At 33.8% G+C, this 19,114-nt stretch overlaps 4 protein-coding genes across 5 annotated transcripts in view; 3 read left to right on the forward strand and 1 right to left on the reverse strand.

The window, feature by feature from the left end:
• LOC136822412 (uncharacterized protein C19orf47-like) overlaps positions 1–19,114 on the reverse strand; it is a 136,333-nt gene that overhangs the window by 9,730 nt on the left and 107,489 nt on the right. The gene's annotated exons all lie outside the window — the stretch shown is intronic.
• LOC136822367 (COP9 signalosome complex subunit 3-like) overlaps positions 1–19,114 on the forward strand; it is a 59,590-nt gene that overhangs the window by 2,334 nt on the left and 38,142 nt on the right. The window contains exons 2-7 of the mRNA XM_067078608.1: positions 6,616–6,731; positions 7,036–7,085; positions 7,279–7,371; positions 8,153–8,224; positions 8,490–8,591; positions 9,106–9,195. Of these exons, the coding sequence (XP_066934709.1) occupies positions 6,616–6,731; positions 7,036–7,085; positions 7,279–7,371; positions 8,153–8,224; positions 8,490–8,591; positions 9,106–9,195 (523 nt within the window). The remainder of the gene's footprint in view (positions 1–6,615; positions 6,732–7,035; positions 7,086–7,278; positions 7,372–8,152; positions 8,225–8,489; positions 8,592–9,105; positions 9,196–19,114) is intronic.
• Positions 10,786–13,844, forward strand: LOC136822208 (innexin inx3-like). Its single transcript, XM_067078454.1, has 2 exons — positions 10,786–11,889; positions 12,527–13,844. The coding sequence occupies exons 1-2, from the start codon at positions 11,254–11,256 to the stop codon at positions 13,229–13,231; spliced, it is 1,341 nt and encodes a 446-aa protein (XP_066934555.1). The 5' UTR covers positions 10,786–11,253; the 3' UTR covers positions 13,232–13,844.
• On the forward strand, positions 14,020–17,387 carry LOC136822229 (innexin inx3-like). The gene is made up of 3 exons (XM_067078474.1): positions 14,020–14,628; positions 15,005–15,352; positions 16,208–17,387. The coding sequence occupies exons 1-3, from the start codon at positions 14,434–14,436 to the stop codon at positions 16,940–16,942; spliced, it is 1,278 nt and encodes a 425-aa protein (XP_066934575.1). The 5' UTR covers positions 14,020–14,433; the 3' UTR covers positions 16,943–17,387.

A 19,114-nucleotide genomic window follows, 5' to 3' on the forward strand; every position in this document is an offset into this window, starting at 1 on the left:
CTCAAATTTAATAATGATACACTAATGATAATTATGCATTTAAGAGCCACTGTCTGTAAGAATCAGACAATATAAGCAAACTGAGGAAGTGAATTTTTTAAAAATGGCTCATTTTGATATATTTTGTTCTAACTAATGGACTGAGCATCCTGTGAAAATTTTAGGGTCTAACTCAAAGCGGTTCAGATTTTATGGCCGGTTGAAATTTCAAATGTGAGCGGTCTCCGCTAACAAAAAATCTCAAATTTGGCTAAATAGGGATTTTGACCTCAAATTGTGCTTGAATGATAACAGAAACAATATTCTCAATTTGATAATCTGAAAATATGTACAACTTTTAACAGAAAAATGTAAAAATCATAACATACAGATAACCCGTTGTCTAAAAAACATGGCTCAAAACCAGGTTTTTGAACCACGCGACAAAGTTTGAGCCATTTTCTAGGGCAAAAATCTCAAAATGGAGAAAATTATAGCTGGAAAGCTTTTTATTTCCCAAAAGTATTCTCAGTGTAACTGCTGGAAAACAAAAAATGGGAACCATCAACCTCTCTGATTTTTCAAAATGGCAGCCCGGAGTTGGACTTTTGGAGTTTTTTGCCGTAAATGTTGCATTTTTGCCGCCATTTTAAAAAAAGACGCAAAAATTTCAGGGGTCAATTATATATTTTTTGGTACATTTCTGGGAGTACTTTCAGGAACTGAACTCAGAAAAAAAGGGTTTTTTGATATTTTTTAGAATTTTCATCTCAAAAATTTTTTAAACTTTGTCGCTTTTTTAGTCTTTTTCAGCACCGTAGGCCACTACTGGGTCATATTATACTCTGAAAAATCCTTGGTTAAGATAGCTTAAATACCTTCTTTTGTTTTTTCCTCATTTGGTGTTTAAATAACCACTAGAAAATGAGTTAAGAACTTAATTTTCCAATTTTGAACCCCAAAAAAGGCGCAAAAACTGAAATAAATGTCAAAAAATGCTATGTTTGTGCAATTATTCAGATAAAAAAAGTCAAGTCAATTTTTTTAGAAAGAATAACTATCAAGCAATAACAGTAGCAGTGGGCTATAGAGACCTTTTTTTTCAAAATTAAGTTTGCATAATTTTTTTTGGTTGGTTGGGACCCAAATAACATAAATCTAAGATATTTTTGGATATTTCCAAAAAATGGCGGTTCTCCGCCCTTTTTTATGCCCAAAATGGGCCATTTTCGGGCCATTTTGTTTGGAAAAAAAATCTAAAACAGTCTGCTGTGTTGGTGCTACAACCATCAAATTAGGCTCAAAATGATCCTTGGAAAAAAGAAGGATTAGAATGTAACAATTATATACCTCTGCCATATATATAAACTTAAAAAATTAAGTTTTTCGGCCAAAATTGACCAAAATTGCGAAAAAACAGGGTTTTGCCTGGAAAAAAATCTAAAATCTGTTCTGTTTGTGCTACAAGCCTCAAATTAGGGTCAAAATATTCGTTGGAAAAAAGTAGGATTAGAATGTAACAATTATATACTTCTACCATATATGTAAACTTCAAAACATTTGGATATTGGGCCAAAATTGACTGAAACTGGGGAAAAAAGGGTTTGCCTGGGAAAAAAATCTAAAATCTGTTCTGTTGGTGCTATGAACCTCAAATTATGCTTAAAATATTCCTTGGAGGAAAGTAGGATTAGCATGTAACAAATATATTCCTCTACCATATATATAAATTTAAAAAATTAAATATTTAGGCCGAGATAGACCAAAACCGGGAAGAAACTAGGTTTTGCCTGGAAATAAAACCTAAAATCTGTTCTATTTGTGCTGCTAACCTCAAATTAGGCTTAAAATGTTCCTTGGGAAAAAGTAGGAATCAAATATAGCAATTACATACCTCTACCACATATATAAAATTCAAAAATTAGCTATTTAGGCCAAAATGGACCGAAACCAGGAAGACACTTGTTTTTGCCTGGAAATAAAACCTAAAATCTGTTCTGTTTGTGCTACAAGCCTCAAATTAGGGTTAAAATATTCGTTGGAAAAAAGCAGGATAAGAATGTAGCAATTATGTACCTCTTACCATGTATATAAAATTAAAAAAATTAGGTTTTCAGGTCAAAATGGACGTTATTGCTTGATAGTTATTCTTTCTAAAAAAATTGACAACTTTTTTATCTGAATAATTGCACAAACATAGCATTTTTTGACATTTATTTCAGTTTTTGCGCCTTTTTTGGGGTTCAAAATTGGAAAATTAAGTTCTTAACTCATTTTCTAGTGGTTATTTAAACACCAAATGAGGAAAAAACAAAAGAAGGTATTTAAGCTATCTTAACCAAGGATTTTTCAGAGTATAATATGACCCAGTAGTGGCCTACAGTGCTGAAAAAGACTAAAAAAGCGACAAAGTTTAAAAAATTTTTGAGATTAAAATTCTCAAAATATCAAAAACCCCTTTTTTCTGAGTTCAGTTCCTGAAAGTACTCCCAGAAATGTACCAAAAAAATATAATTGAACCCCCTGAAAATTTTTGCATCTTTTTTTTAAAATGGCGGCAAAAATGCAACATTTACGGCAAAAACTCTCCAAAAAGTCCAACTCCGGGCTGCCATTTTGAAAAATCAGAGAGGTTGATTGTTCCCATTTTTTGTTTTCCAGCAGTACACTGAGAATACTTTTGGGAAATAAAAAAGCTTTCCAGCTATAATTTTCTCCATTTTGAGATTTTTGCCCTAGAAAATGGCTCAAACTTTGTCGCGCGTTCAAAAACCTGGTTTTGAGCCATGTTTTTTAGACAACGGGTTATCTGTATGTTATGATTTTTACATTTTTCTGTTAAAAGTTGTACATATTTTCAGATTATCAAATTGAGAATATTGTTTCTGTTATCATTCAAGCACAATTTGAGGTCAAAATCCCTATTTAGCCAAATTTGAGATTTTTTGTTGGGGGAGGCCGCTCAAATTTGAAATTTCAACCGGCCATAAAATCTGAACCGCTTTGAGTTAGACCCTAAAATTTTCACAGGATGCTCAGTCCATTAGTTAGAACAAAATATATCAAAATGAGCCATTTAAAAAAAATTCACTTCCTCACCCTGTCTGATTCTTACAGACAGTGGCTCTTAAATAATGTGTCATTTTTTTGAGCTGCAGCTTTTAATTAGCCAACATGACTTTGTGTCTTGCAAAATATCTATTAAAAGCAGTATATAACTTGACGTCATATATTTTCTATCTATTTTTTATTGTTCTAATGAGCATAATATTTCTTTAGAAGGTGCTTTGTTGGCTTTTTTATTCTTTGTGTGTCAACTTGCATATGTTTTGTGTATTTTCCAACTAAATTCCACCCAAGGACACTTGTATAGCGTAGCTGGACTGAGCACAAATTTATTTTCTTTGAACCATGTGTGTCGTCGTAATAATAGATATTGTCTTTCTTTGACCAATAAGCAGCAATAAGAGGTCGTTCCTCATGTTTTTTAAACCAATCAGAAATACTTTTTAATAAAAGTACTTCACAATGAAAAACCATCGTCAGAAAGATGGATTTTGCACGGAAAGATATTTTATGAAATTCCTTTGACATGATTGCAATAACAAGAAAACAACAATCGAACAATTACTTTATAATGAGTTTTATCACGCCTTTATACAATCAAATCATTAAAAAAGAGAAAATTTTCTTTCTCATGAATGATGTTTAGATTTTTCTTTTAGCAGCTGTAGTATGATGTATTCCGTTCCTTGTTCGACATCTTGCTATAGCCATTATAAGATTTGGGTACTTTGGTGAAAGTTTAGGCGAGTTTAGGCTATTTTTTACTCATTTTTTCTTCGTCATTTTCAACTTCAACCTTCTAAGAGTTGTTTAAAATATTTGTTACACCTTGAAATAACTTACGTAATCTACAATTTAACTTTTTCGAAGGACCCTTTTTTCAAGGTTTTTGGCTTATAAATTGATCAAACTTATATTTTATTCTAAAAATCTCCATTCAAGATAAAGTCAATTATAAAATCTTGTAAAAAAGTCCTTTATGAAAACTAATAAACTTTGCAACAACTAATTATTTCAATTAATTTGAAAAAAATATTCTCAACCGCTGACCGGGGTTCGCGGATTCGCTACGACAGACATGTGTTAAAAAGAGAAAGAGAAATAGCCGTTGTACTCAGTCCAGCTACGCTATACAAGTGTCCTTGATTCCACCCCAGTTTTCTGGTTCATGTATTTTTACATTACAATATAATCTAAGTTGGGGGATGATTTTGCAAAAAGGTCCATGCAATCCTAATAGATACAGCTTTGTAAATAAATATATACATAAATCATAAACGAGGTCATGAAATATGATGGGTATTCAAGTTACTAAAAATGGGTGATCCAATAATATAATGTATCTGACTATGACTGGTGAAAGTTCATTCCCTATCCTGAGATTGAGCTTTTTAGGCCCTTCAAGATGCTCTGGATATGCACAAAAATAGGAAAATGCCTTAAGGGTTTAAAGCTTTGAAATTTTGACCAGTAGATATCGATAATTTTTTTTTTATTTATAGAATTATAATTCACAGGTCTATCGACCTCTACAAAATAATTTTAGATTTATAAATTGTCTAATTCTTCATCTGTCGTCCAGTCGTCAGAAGATATGGACAGAAGAGAAGACGTTGTTTTGGTCTTAGATTTTCGAACTAGGCGAAGGTTTGTTCTAGGGCTTCCTCTTACATGCCAAACGAAATCGTCATTTTTTGAATTCATTTTTTTCGCCTTTTGGCACATATCTTTAATGATTTTTCTTTCGTTGATGGTGAAGTCGTCTGTGATGCTAAAGCCACCAATTTCATTGAATCGTTTCAGCTTATGCAGATTTTGCATTATCCGTTCTTTTTCCTCTATACTTTTTAAGATCAACTTGATTGGACGCCAATGTAGCCCTTTTTGGTTTTGTCCAATGCGATGATGGTGGGACGGTTTGATATCTTGAACGCCAATGTTACCTAGTATACCTTCAATATCTATTTTGTCCTGTTCCTGTTGTTCCTCTTTGTTGTCTACCTCTAATTCCACCATTCCATGTATAATAATATTTCGTTTTCTTGATTCGATGTCTCTTTTTTCATTCTTGTTTTCTTGTTGGTGTTCTCTCACTGCTGATTTGAAATTATCCTTGTGTTTCTTAGTTATTTCAGCGTATGTTTTTTCTGATGTTTTCTCTATGTAATTCGTTGTTTGCTTTATTTCTTTTTTTATAATCTGCTTGGTTTTTATTTCAAAGTCAGCCATCTTATTGGTTAAGATGTTTTCGATATCGTTCTTAAGGATGCGGTTCTTGGCTAGCTGGTTTTTGAGCTTTTTAATGACGTCGTCCTTCTTCTCAATCTCCCTCTGCATCATATGATACGAGTTCTCACCTATTTTACTCATTAGAGATCGTGTTATCCGCACGCAATTCTGACATAGATATTGTTCGTTATAAGTGTTGGCAAAAATTTGCAGCTGATAAAGCGGTAATTGTGTGCACTCGTAGTGTACCATGCGGTGGCATTTTCGGCATTTTAGACGGTTTCGGTCATCATCATCTGAGCAGGAGGTGGGAGTGCATGTTTGGTTTTGTTTAGCTTCTTCAAATGGTTGTTTTTCTTGCTTTTTGTCGGTTTTTTCGTTCATGTTTTTGATTTTGCTAAATTTCAACCATTTTTGAAGAACTGCACAAAATGCGTGTTGACTAACTGACTGATAATGGAAATTGATTTGCAAAATTTTAATTTGGCTACCTGTCTAGTTAGTCTTTTCCAGTCCAGATTATAAATTTGGCTAAATCACATACTGACCAATTGGCTCATTCATTTTGACTGAATTGTATTCCTTAAAACTAGTAACAGAAAAATACAGATCCCATGAATATTTGATACTTTGCAGACTGGTCTAACCTAACTAAGTCAAAAGTTTATGTAAGTAGCATTTTTCAATCCTAAAATACAGTAACCTACGGCTAATTTAAGCAAAAAATTTTAGGGCCAGTCTGTAAAATACACAATGATGTTAGGTTGCAAAATATTGGCTACACCCCCATCATGTTACATGGAATTCCCTAATAAAACAAAGAAAGAAAATGAAAGTGAAAGAAAAGTTGAGAGTTCTATTTTCGACATATCAAAGAACGATGACATAACCAGTGGCAATGTCTTTGATCCTGGCCAAATTTTCACCAAAGATACAAATGCCAATTTGATAAATATTTCAAAAGTGATCAGTATAACATTCTTGGGATGACATTGCTCTATACAGTTCTTTTAAAAAAATACAGATTAATTTAGATTCTTTTCCACATAAGATTTGACTGGAAATTGAAAAGCAGTTTGCTGAATACAATCTTATTTTGAAATTAGTCAGAGACAGACTTAACTTAAGGCCTATTCCTTGGTTAAAACTCTTTCTTCCTATATAAAGCAGATGATTATTTTTAAGCAAATCAATTTCTATGATGCACACCCATATTTGAATTAATTTTCCTCATACACACAAAAGTCCCTGAGTCTGCAAACTCCATAATGCTCAAAACCACTCCTACAAAGAGCCATAAACGAATTCTCAGTGTGTTTTGAAATCTTTGTTTTATTTTAGAGTCATTAAACTCTCGCTACCAAACATTGGAGATTTTGAGCTGTTTTTCAACCAGGTAGCTCAGCTCATAGAAGGAGGATGTCAAACACAGATCCAATCCCAAGGCGTTGATAAATGTAAGTCTCACACACAATGTTTTTATTACAAATGAATTTCATTGGACATTTTAACAAAAGGTTTTTTCAACGCATGAACATTATAAAAAAGAGCCAGAGTTTATTTACTTAATTTGGTCTTTCCATTCTTTAACTTTACAATATCAATGAGTATCTTGAACATCCACATACTCAATATTATAAAATTTTCATTTTTTTCCTTCAGTAGTTAGTCAGGTGATCAAAGTAGGCCAGATAATTGCGTGTCACGCTTAAAATATTTCTTCATAGTTTTATCACTTATAAATTCTTTTTTTTATTTTAGTTACACATATTTGTCACTGTCTGGTTAAGATTCTCGTTGAACAAAGAAAGGTTCGTTTATTGTACACGCTTAATTATGATAATGAGTTTTCTTTATGTAAACCTAGTGTTGTTTTTAAATCTACCCTAATTGTTAAAAATGATGCAAAATACTCTGTGACAAAGTCTTTATGTCACACTATTTTTGCGCATAAAGCTTAGTATTCGATTTCCATTTTCTTCAGTTTACACTGTTCCATTTCAGGCATTTCGTGGTATCTATCTTATCGATCAGGCTATTCAAAAGATCCAAGAAAGTCCATCACAATTAACATCTTTACACCCTGATTTCTTACAGGTATAAATTCCTCAATTACTAAACACTTGGTTCTCAACTTCAGTTGAGCTAGAATCTGAGAATGTCTGTCTTGTGTATCTTTATGTCTGTCTGTCACCTAAAAATTTTGGGGCAGCGTGGAGACTTCAAAAATGGCCGAATTTGGCTGAAATTTTGCACACTTCTCTTTGGGTGAATATCATTCTGGGGATGTTTTTTTTCATTTTTTCAAAATTTAAATTTTTAACGAGGCTAAAAACTTTGGGGCACGCTGACGACTTCAAACATTGTCGGATTCTGCTGAAATTTTGCACACTTGTTCCCTGGATTGTTTTTTTATTTTTTCTAAATTTCGGTTTTTAGGGGCGTGGTCACGAGCTTTAGCCTCAAAACGAGGCTATAACTTTTCATTTATCAAAGATTTTCTGTTGATGTTTACAATTGGCCTACGAATAATTTAAAAGATACTGAAGTTGAGCCAGTGCGGTTAGCACGTTCAACAGTTGCACAAGTACTCTCCCCTAAGGGCATTTAGGCAAATGAGAGTTGACACTTTTTTCAACTTCAGTTGAGAATGTTTGTCTGTGTGTATGTCCCAAGACTTTAGGGCAGCCTGGAAACTATAAAAATAGTTGGATTTGGCTAAAATTTGACACACTTCTTCCTTGGGTAAATATCTGGATATCTGGTTTTTCTTTCCTTTTTGCAAAAATTCGAATTTTTGGGTCCGGGACAAGTTTCTCGGCAAAATAAGGCTAAAACTATTTTACTGTTAAGAGTTTTTTGTTTTTACTATTTTTAGTTATGTTTGGTTGCAAAATGTATGAAACCTGCCATAAAGTATTTGAATATTGACATAGCCTCAATACAAGAGGTAAGCCCTTGAACTTCTGTATGTTATTAATTTATAAAGCCTCTATGTTGTAGTGGGTGTTTAGAGCTCATATTATCATAAACTTACCTTAGTGTCAACACATGAAGAGCGCTTCAAATTTATCAATTTATTTTTGAATTCCTGACATATTTTTTGTGACAAACAAATTTGCTACAAACTTATTTTCCCAGTGTACAACAAATTTTAGAGTTTTTTTATTTAATGCGTATTGAAATTACATCATCTCATTATTTATTATTTTTAGAGTGCAAAAGATGCAAAAATCTTCTTGCTGTACTATTATTATGGTGGCATGGTGTATCTGGCTCTCAAACAATATGAGAAAGCATTATTCTTTTTTCAAGTAGTAAGTAATCTAATCTCACATCCATTGTACTATGGGCTATATGCTATTTGGCTCTTTTCTGATGATAGTGCATACAAGGTAGTCAACACAAAACTTTTGAGTAATGGATTTTAACATTTTTGTTTTTATCAGATTCAGTTGAGCTAGAATTTGATAATGCATATATGTGTCTGTCACAAAAATTTTAGGGCAGCATTGAGACTTCAATGAATGATCAGATTTGGTTGAAATCTGGCACACTTGCTCTTCGGGTGAATATCTGGGGGTGATTTTTCAAATTTGCGGCCCGAAAACGAGTTTTTCGCCAAAACGAGGCCAAAACTTTGAGGCGGCAATCTGGAGACTTCAAAAATGGTTGTTCTTTAGAAGATGAAACAATTTTTTTATTGGAGGTTAATGACCAACCAAATCAATTAAGAGCTTGATTTGACCAAAACCTAAGGACGAATCGATTTCTTGAAATTACTGAGAATTGAAAAGAAAATCTAATCACTTAAATTTCTGTTTCTTTCAGGCGGTGACCACGCCCTGTATGGTGATCAGTCAAATCATGTTAGAAGCGTACAAGAAATTCCTCCTTTTATCCATCTTTATCCATGGAAAGGTACCATAAACTTTTCTATTTCAATTTATATGATATCCTTTGTTTCTGAATTTTATGTTTGACTCTGTTGAAATCTCTTAAAAATGGTTATATTTGCAATCTGTATCACACGAACTTTGGCGTAGTGGAATAGTGGTTATCATCCTTGACTCCCGCCTGGGGGGCCCGAGTTTGATACCCATCGTGTCTCAGCTCGCGCCTGTCAAGTCGCAGTGTCTGTTTTCAAGTTGAGTTTGCCTAGAAAAAGCTCGGAAGAATGTATCCGGGGACGGGAATTCACGACGGCTGTTGTTGTAATTGATTCCCGTTTTAGGAATCATATGATATATAAACATATTACGCCTGGCAATAAATATAAGCATATTACGCCTGGCAATAAATATAAGCATATTACGTCTGGCGATAAATATAAGCATATTATGCTTGGCAATAAATATAAGCATATTATGCTTGATATCGATTGAAACGAACTATTTCATAACAAGATTTTATTTACTTCATTTCTGGCTAAATAATCTGTTTATCTGGCTACGAAAGATAATTGAAAATCATGTTTTACTTTTTGAAAATAAGGATGAGTTGAGCTGTCGTTACCTTATCTTACCGTTCAATCCTACCTTATTGGTTTGGAATGTTTGTTCTGTTGCCTTATATACGCAAATTTTTAATATATCCTAGTTGATTCCTAGGGATACAGCAAGAGGATAATTAATTTGTTTTTTTTTATGCTTGGTTTAAACCTTTAAACCCTTTGGATTTATTAAAGAATATTACATCGCCGTGCAGATGCTAATTACTCCTCGCATAGTACTAATTCATTCTAAAGGCCATGGTTCCATAAAAGAGTCTGCCCAGTTTGGTGGACCACTTAGGTGTTTTTAATCTAGATTAAAGCTGAATATTAAATGAGCTATTGTGCGCGATGATTGGCTAAAGCAAAACAATCGCACCAAAATCAAGCATCAATCGTAAATATAAACATTAGAACCCCAATCGCTTTCGCTTTCAAAGTGAATTTCTGTGAAGAATTTCTGAGAAATTCGGGTTTACGCAACAAAATGTTAACATTGTTTTGTTTATTTCCGATTATTTTTTGAAGGAAAACAAATATTTCTGAAATTTACTTCCATGTTAGAAATGTTCTTTCTTACCTCCCGCTAATTGAAGGGGAGGGGTTATCTTTTGTTCTTTGCTTGGTCTATTTTGTGAGTTAATTAAATGATCACGATTTCTTTGTTATTCTAAGAATAATTATCTATTTTGTTTGGTTTAAATTAGATTAAGTTTTTTTTTGGGTCTGAAATAGATCATTTCATTTTGGTGTTTCTTACTTAATCTACGAATGAAAAATGAATTGAATGTGGAAAAAAAATTTGCGCTCTAACGAATTTTACTGCTTTTTCATCTGTGGAATCTTAACACAGATACAACATTTCAAGTTAGAGACTGATTTTTTGAATTATTGAAAATTTATTGGAAGTTTGAAATTTTCAAATGGTAACAATTTGATATGTAACAACATGATAAGTGACAGATTTATTTAAAAGACGCGTTCTCGTTCGTTATAAATAAATGATCAACGAAATCGAATCGAGAAAATAAAAACTTGACACTTGAACATAAAGCGTTTAAAAATTTCAATATTTCATTGAATCGAAACCCTGTAGTTTCATTTGGTTGAATTTCATGTTATGCATACTTGATGTGTCGTAATGCTAAATCACCGGATGAGTGTAATCTTGTAAACAAATCACGAAAATTGACAACATATTTTGAGTAGTTGCATTCATTTTTGCTACGAATTCAGAAATTGGCACCTTACGTCATTAATTGTTAATGAAATTGCAAACTAGAAAGTTTTCGATGAAAATTTTAGAAATTCGTTTTCGATATATCGATTGTTTTAGAGAAACCTTCGCAGCACTCGTCAATACAAAAGCACATCCCAGTTTGTAAAACTTTCACAGCACTGAGAGATTATTAATTATAAACTTGGGGATAAATATCCTTTGAAGAGTTTAAATTAGAAGCTGATTTACTTTTTGTTGAAATGGTTGAATGTTGAAGCTAATCACTAAAGTTGTTTTAAACCAAAAATCGTCCACAAAGGCTGCACCGAAGTCAAAAAAAGCTATGGCGTTGTTCGCCGGTAATTTAAAAGAATTTTTAACAATCAAAGTGAAAGTTCGTAATGACGAATATTCAGATCAAGTATCCAGGCTAGTGGTGACAAAATGTCTTGTCATCTGTACTTTGTTAACAGCACTAGACTGGTTTCACGACTCATTTAATTGCTTGCCACCTCCGTCAACCTCTAACGAAGAAAATCACGCCCTTGAATTACCGAAAGATTATCTTATGAGTGTGTGCTGGATCAACGGTATATACGTGTATCCAGAGCTAGCCTCACACATGGATAAATGCTCATTTTACGGCGTCCCCATACAGCTTGACGATGATGGACTTTTAGACGGCGATAACGTATTGCCGGATGTTTGTCGTAGGGTCGCTCGGTACGGCTCTAGAAAAGTCAATCAAAACTGCCGGAAATTGGAGAAACTTTATTTCACTCAGTATCAATGGATGCCATTTTTGATTGCAACTTTGGGCGCTCTTTTTTATATCCCGTATATATTTTTCCGCGTCATCAACACAGATTTGGTCAGCTTGAGAAATGCCATTAGACACGAAAAGGTAACATTGATATGCTTTACTTATTTTTTTTAAACAGTTGACCCTCTCTAATTCGATTTTTAAGGGACCAAAAATGTTCTTCGAATTAAAGAAAAATTCGAATTACAGAGAGTATTCTATATTACTTTTAGCTGAGGGAACCAATATTTTCGTTCAAATTATAGGAGGATTTGAATAGTTTTAGTTCGTATTAGAGAGACTGTAATTCTCCTTTAGAACTAAGGAAATGTGAATAATATGTAGCTGTTATTGTTCTCATCAACGACCCCCTCCCATTTATATAGTAATGCCTTGAGTACATCCATTTAACGTGTTTATTAACCATTTGCTTACACATCATTTTTAAACAAAAGAAAGAACACGATATTCTCCCTTCTCGGTAACGCACAAGCACACTTTTTGAGAATGTCTTTTATTTATTCTACTTTGTCAGCATAGAGGACACTGGCGTATTTTAAGACAATATAGCAAGTAGGTCGGAAACACGCGAAGGAGTGCAACGCTTGTTAAAAGACAATGAAATTGCAATTACAAATCCCTTCTATAACCGACTAAAACCGCTTGTGGAGGAGCAATTCCTTTATATATCATAAATAAGCATCCTATCATTCAATTTTGATATCATTTCTTCTTGCAGGTTGAAATCGAAGAGATTGTCAAGAACTTTTTTAACCGTGACATCAATTCCCCTTTAAAAATGCGATTCCGTGTCTTCCTCAACGTCGTCAACAAATGTCTCTATTTTGCTGTAAATTACGGAACGTTCCGTATTTTAGACACACTTCTAAATCATCATTTCGTTGAATACGGACCTAACTGGATGGCTTGGGCATCACAGAACACTACCCGGCTTGATTTTTTAAGCCGGAAAGCCCCTACGCCGGGTAACCAGATGATACCAACTTTCGGCATGTGTGATATATATGATACTCGAAATGGATTAACTCGAACTTACGTCAATAAGTATACAGTGATTTGCGAGATCTCAAGTCATCTTTTATACCAATACATGTTTGTCATACTATGGATCCTACTGGTTCTTTCCATTGTCATTTCTCTTGGTGGAATCGTGCTTCACTTGGTTGGACATTTACACATTCTAATATTTGTCAAACGCAAGAAAATGATCATCCCTATTGCTAATAAACTTATGCATCGTGAGTTTGAATATTTAGAATTCTTACGGCGTAGAGATTTAACAACTTACGGTAAAGTGTTGAGACGTTTACAGACTTATAAGTTTCAAGAAGAACCACATCAAAATGGTGGACATTCGGTTGCTATGGAATACAAAGAACTTTCTATTGGTGATGATAGCTTTTTGAATGAAAGTATAACATAATTTTTGTGTATATAAACTTCTTTTTTTTAATGTCTAGTTTTCCTGATAAATCTCAAGCGACAAGAGAAGGTTACCGTTAAGGGAAACTTAGGTTTACTTGGTCAAGTATCGAGTGGGTATAGCCATAAATTCTTTTGGCACGTAACCATTAAAGAAATTCCAAGCTACCTTGTGACTTTACTAAGCCTAAATTAAGATTCGGGATTTTATCAATGGAAAAAAAGAAAAGAAAAAAAGGCTTTTAAGTGTTGAATTCTTCTCTTAAAGTTGTTGTTTAAATATCTTGATATACGAGAATGAGGTATTTTTTATGATCTGCCATAATATGCCATAAAGTTACTCAGATTTGGGGAATAACTAAGAGGAATGGCAATCTATAATAAACTCTCTGGTATTTAAAATTGTTCCCTAAGGATTAAAGCAAAATAGAGCTAGGGGCTAGGACTGTTTTCAAGATTTCTTATTATATTTCTTGCAGTGTCATATACATTTCAATATTAAAATATTTGCAAAAATTATGTAAAAAATATCCTAGTGTTTTAGCTACATTATTAATAATATTTACACACATGTGTTTACGCATTTCGAAGAAAGTGCTGATATTGCAAAATCATTTTAACATTTTATGACATCCTCGGGGTATCTAAGTCATAGTATATTCAGCATTTTGTGATTCATAATAACGTATTAAGAAAAAAAATTTAAAAATTCATTTCAGAATGAATTTGAATTATTCATGACCAGTACCCCAAAGTAAAGTAGTAAATTGCTTAAAAAATGTCTGTAATAAATCTAAGGTGGAACGAATTTATATCAAGACGATATTTGGCGATATAACCATATATAAGTTTTAGGTTAATTAACCATCCAAATGAGCAAAAATATACAATGATTTATTTGATCCTTGGAGATTTTACTTATAGTTAGTTTGCATCGTATAAACAGTTGAAATCTTCTGGGTAACTCTCTTGGCATCAATCTAAAAACAAAATTATTGGTAGTTATCAAACACTTTCGTGGAAATTATCTTTGAGTAAACAGTGCTGCTTGGATAAGATGAAGGATTGGACTTCAAAAAGTTAGCACTCGAAGAAAATTTTCTCCGGGAACTAAATATAAACTTCGAAAACGCTCTGGTTACAACGGTTGACTGAAAAAAAAACTGAAAAAATAGAATCACTGAAAAATCAATTCTTTGAACAATGGGCTTCGATCCTGGTGATACGTTACGCTCACTGTTAGTCATCAAGATCAAGCAACGCCACGATAGCTACACGGACCAAGTATCACGGATCGTTGTTGCCAAGATCTTCATATTGTGCAGCATCATCATTAGTATTGATTGGTTCCATGATGAAATGAATTGCATTACACCAAGTGGAGATACGCTACCACAGGTTCGATTATATCTTATTACATTCATATTTCTACTACAGTGGAGTCTCCATTACTTGAACGCGCACAGGGGACAAAAACTCGTTCGAGTTTAAGGAAATTTCGAGTTATGGGGTAAGGTTTATAAAACATTGTTAACTAAAGGGCCGAGAAAACTTGATCGAGTTAAGGATACATTCGAGGTTTGAGTCTTGAAGACTCCACTGTTTCATCCATATAGCCTTCTAGCTATACATCCTAACGCCGACATAGAAAGATTGGGCTGGCTTTTGTGATGGATCCTACGAGGTTATTTTGCCCATAGCAGATTTGGACATGCTTTATTAGATTGAAAGAAGAATTAAAGATGTAAATACGTCATCTTTTTTCTCATTGTAGGAGTTCATCCAAACAGGTTGCTGGGTCCGTGGTTTCTACATATACCCACACCTGGCCAATCACATGTCGGAATCATCATATTATGGAATACCAACCGATCTTCGGAACGACGGATACTTAGAAAGCGACGAGTCGCATTTATGTCAAATCACAACTCTAGCAGAGAGATTCAACTCCAGGAAGAAAGATCATAAACATTGTAAACCCATGGTTAAAGAATATTTCACGCAATATCAATGGATGCCGTTCTGTGTCTCCTTCTTAGGCTTCTTGTTTTATTTCCCATACATGATTTTCAGGATTGCCAACACGGATATGATCAATTTGAAACATAATTTGCGACAACAGGTAAGATTTAGATTCGAAAATATATTGTCCAATTTGTCTGAAATTTTTCAGATGAACGGATAAAAAATCTAACTTTCTCTCATTGTTTAAAGTAGTTCTAGTTAAAGTAAGTAAAGTATCTCTGCTACCGCAGTCGAAGGCGACCCGAAGGCTCCTCTCTCGATAGCTATCTACCCGAATGTAGGGGGGTCACTCTTTTTCCCTGGATTCCCCACTTACCCTTGGCCCTTCTCTTAATTGCTGAGCATCAAGTATAGAGGCATCAAGTACCATTTTGGTATAATTTGGTATAACCCGGCTAGGGGTTGAACCCACAACCTTGCGCGTCGTAGCCGGATGCTCTACCACTGCACTACGGTCGCTCTAGTAGTTCTAGCAAGCAAATGATCCTACTACCGTTCATGAAAAAGCCTTTCGAAAAACTTTCACAATCGTAAAAAAAACTCACTCCAATTTTTCTAATCGAAATAATACTCACTAAATAGAGTCGATATTTTTCGTGGATAGCCGATTAATGTAGGACTTTTAGATAATCTTTAAATTGCTTTCACATGGTCTACGACCAGCTGACTCGGTTATCTGTGAACTGAACGGCAGAGAGGAGCGTGGATTCTTACCGGGAACCCCTGGTTTATTTGTATATTTGTATTGCTGGTGTCTTTGTTTGACCATCTTTGATCATCGTTCCTTAACTATAATAACTCTCAAATCTCACTCCGAAAAATAAATTGTTTTTTACGTAATTGTTCTGCAGAGTCACAGTCTCTATCAGTTTGGTCGTCGGAGCTTTATAGTCCTATTTATACCTATACTGTCTTGTCAAAGGTCCCAATACTTTGTTTTTTCGTGTTTTAGGTGACAGCCAAACAATTAGTGGACAGCTATTTCAACCATGAAATCAACTCCATAACGCGAAACCGTGTTCGAACCGTCGCAAATTACATTGTCAAAGTCCTATACATTATGAGCGGTGTATTTGGACTGACATTCTTAGATTGGTTGACCAATTATCGTTTCATGTCCTACGGTCCTGAATGGATCAATTTCGCCAGGAACAGCAGCTCCGTGAAACGAGATTTTAAATTGAGAACTCAACCGACACCTGGAAATCGTTTTTTACCGAACTTCGCGATGTGTAATTTAGACGACCTACGCGTTGACACGACGAAGAGTTATTCTTTATCAGTGACTGTGGTCTGCGAAGTATCCTCGCATATCCTGTTCCAATACACTTTTGTTGTTTTCTGGATTCTCATAGTATCCTGTATTTGTTCTTCAATCCTCGGGCTAATTATTCATATCTTTAAACATTTTTATTTGTTGATGAAATTGAGAAACAGTATGGATACGAAAGTCTTTTACCGATATATCGATTTACGAGGATTGGAGTATCTGGATTTTATCAGGGCTAGAGATTTAACAATGTATAGCGAAGTATTGAAGTTGCTGAATGAAAGCGTCGAAGATGAGACCACCGTACCATTGACCTTTCTACCTTCGCATCAAAGTCATATCGATGCCAAAACCCACGAAGTGTCTGCTAGGAAACCAACATTAAGACATCTTGATTCAATCATATCTGAAGCCTAAAGTAAAGCCAACATTCCTACATCAAAGTTGAATGTATTGGACGCAATGTAAAATGTGAAGGCCCTCTATTGTTCCATCATTGTCAACCAAGGTCAAAAAGATGAGTAAAATTCAAAAGTCTCTACAAGAAAAACAACATTTTTTGGCTCGATCATTTCTCAAGTTTGATGGTCCATGACTTTCTCATTTCTGTTGGGATTTTTGCTTTGATTCAAAGCTTTCAGGGAGAACCAATAAAGTTAGTATGTGAAAGCTGAAAGGGATGAAAGTTGAATCAATACATTTAATTTGTAATTATAACGACAGTACTTTGTGATCTGAGGTAAGAGACTACAATCTATCTATTGATTCTTGACATTTCGGTCATTTATAGCTCATTTATTCTGTATGATTGTTTTATTATTTAGGAAACGGCAAATAAATTTTCGAATTTTTTTAAAAGATTAAGGAAAGTCCATCTCATCATTTCATCTCACAATCCACCCTCCCCGGATGATTGAACTGTTTTACAGTAATCTTACACGTTTAAAATACGCCGTTTGAAAATGATTGCTCTTCGAAAAGAATTTTAAAGAGGAAATTCTTTAAAAAATAACCCCTTGCTATTTTTGTTTTTATATATATTATCGAGTTAGAAATCTTCGTTTTAAAATTTCCTCAGTTAAAAATTGAGAGAAAAATAGTTCAAAAAGAGCAAACAGCTAAAAAAACTTGGAGCTTTTATAAACGATTTTTACTTCGACAATTTTTTTTGTAATGGCTTTGATGTCTGAATTAAAGTATTTATAAAAATTCATAATAGTACTGTGAATAATGTCCCAAAATGTGATATATGGTGAAATTTTTTGTCTGTGCTATCAAAATCGAGAGATTTTCATCTATATGTTTTTAGGATGAATTTAATTTTATAACGTATTATCCATTCTACCAGCATAGAGATGCAGTGAATATTTATCATCAGACCAGTTTGCTCAACCGATTTGTTCAAGACTGCTTTGCCTTTTCCTGGTCACGAAAGCTAAAAGTTCCTGTTATGTTTTTTTTATTAACGATCGGTTTTGTTTGATTGCTTTAATTCAGGCAATTACTGCGCTTCAAAGCTCATTTTAATAATCATCTAAAACGTGGATGAAATACTTCAAAGTCGCGACTGTCAACCTTGGCAGATTCTCTTACGGAGCTTACATAGTAACCAGGTTTAGTTTGGTTCGAATCATTTTTTGGGACGAGATGGAGTTACAAGCTCTTATTTGATTTGGTTGGTTATTAACCAGTAATAAAACAACTTTGTTACTTTTTCTAAAGAACGCGTCATTTTTATTACTTCAAATGAAAAATTATTAAAGTATCTTATAAAAACTCCATCTCATCTGCATTATTTTCTTATCATTGCCCAAGTTCCAAGCCTTTATCCGGATTAAACGAACCAGTCATTTTAATCCTCTGGTGAAAGTTCAGAATCATCATTTGCATGTGCCTGACGTTTCGCAAAGAAAGGTCAAATTTTTCACTTTTAAATTGACTAATTGACTAGGTTAGTTTTGAAAAGGTATTATTTTTGAAGTTTCAACTATGCTAAGGTCATGTTTTGGAAAGACGCTTTGGATTATTTGGACTTCTGCTTGGAAACTGTTTATGTGTTTGATGTGTCTGGCTGCGTTTTTAATAGGGAGATACGGAATCGCGAACGAAACTGGTGTATACGAGGGGATGTGACTTAAAAATATCTCGTGCAATACTTTGTTTTGTAAACATTTTAAGCTGGCTTGTGTATTTTAAAGGTTGCGTGTTCTCAGCTTACTTAGATTTATGTTATTTTCCTGTATTTTCATCTTCAATTGATTAGCTTTAGCAATTTGGGGAATAGTTTTTTTCCTTTCCCTACACATTTTATGTTTTTGATGAAGGCAGTGTCAAAAACGTCGAAATGCAATGTATTGGCCATGACTCGTACCCAAAGGGAAGATAGCGATATCGGGAATCATTTACACGTTTTTTTATAACGAACATCCAAAATTTTTGAAGCCTTCGGATGTTCTTAACTTTTTGAGTTTTAAGCCTAACAATGTTCTTAGTTCTTATTTTCGCCATTTATATAGTATTTTTATCCATTTTCTTAAGAAAGCGGGTGTTTTAGATTCCAAAAAGCCTTAAAATATTCTTAACATGTTC

The sequence above is a fragment of the Clytia hemisphaerica genome, unplaced genomic scaffold (assembly GCF_902728285.1).
Source record: "Clytia hemisphaerica strain Z4C2 unplaced genomic scaffold, Clytia hemisphaerica genome assembly, whole genome shotgun sequence".
NCBI classification, from domain to species: domain Eukaryota; kingdom Metazoa; phylum Cnidaria; class Hydrozoa; order Leptothecata; family Clytiidae; genus Clytia; species Clytia hemisphaerica.

Coding starts and splice junctions, on each gene's coding strand:
- LOC136822208 (XM_067078454.1), top strand. CDS start 11,254: ATGTTGAAGCTAATCACTAAAGTTGTTTTAAACCAAAAATCGTCCACA. Junction 11,890..12,526: donor ATGCCATTAGACACGAAAAG/GTAACATTGATA, acceptor TTCTTCTTGCAG/GTTGAAATCGAAGAGATTGT.
- LOC136822229 (XM_067078474.1), top strand. CDS start 14,434: ATGGGCTTCGATCCTGGTGATACGTTACGCTCACTGTTAGTCATCAAG. Junction 14,629..15,004: donor GTGGAGATACGCTACCACAG/GTTCGATTATAT, acceptor TTCTCATTGTAG/GAGTTCATCCAAACAGGTTG. Junction 15,353..16,207: donor AACATAATTTGCGACAACAG/GTAAGATTTAGA, acceptor TTCGTGTTTTAG/GTGACAGCCAAACAATTAGT.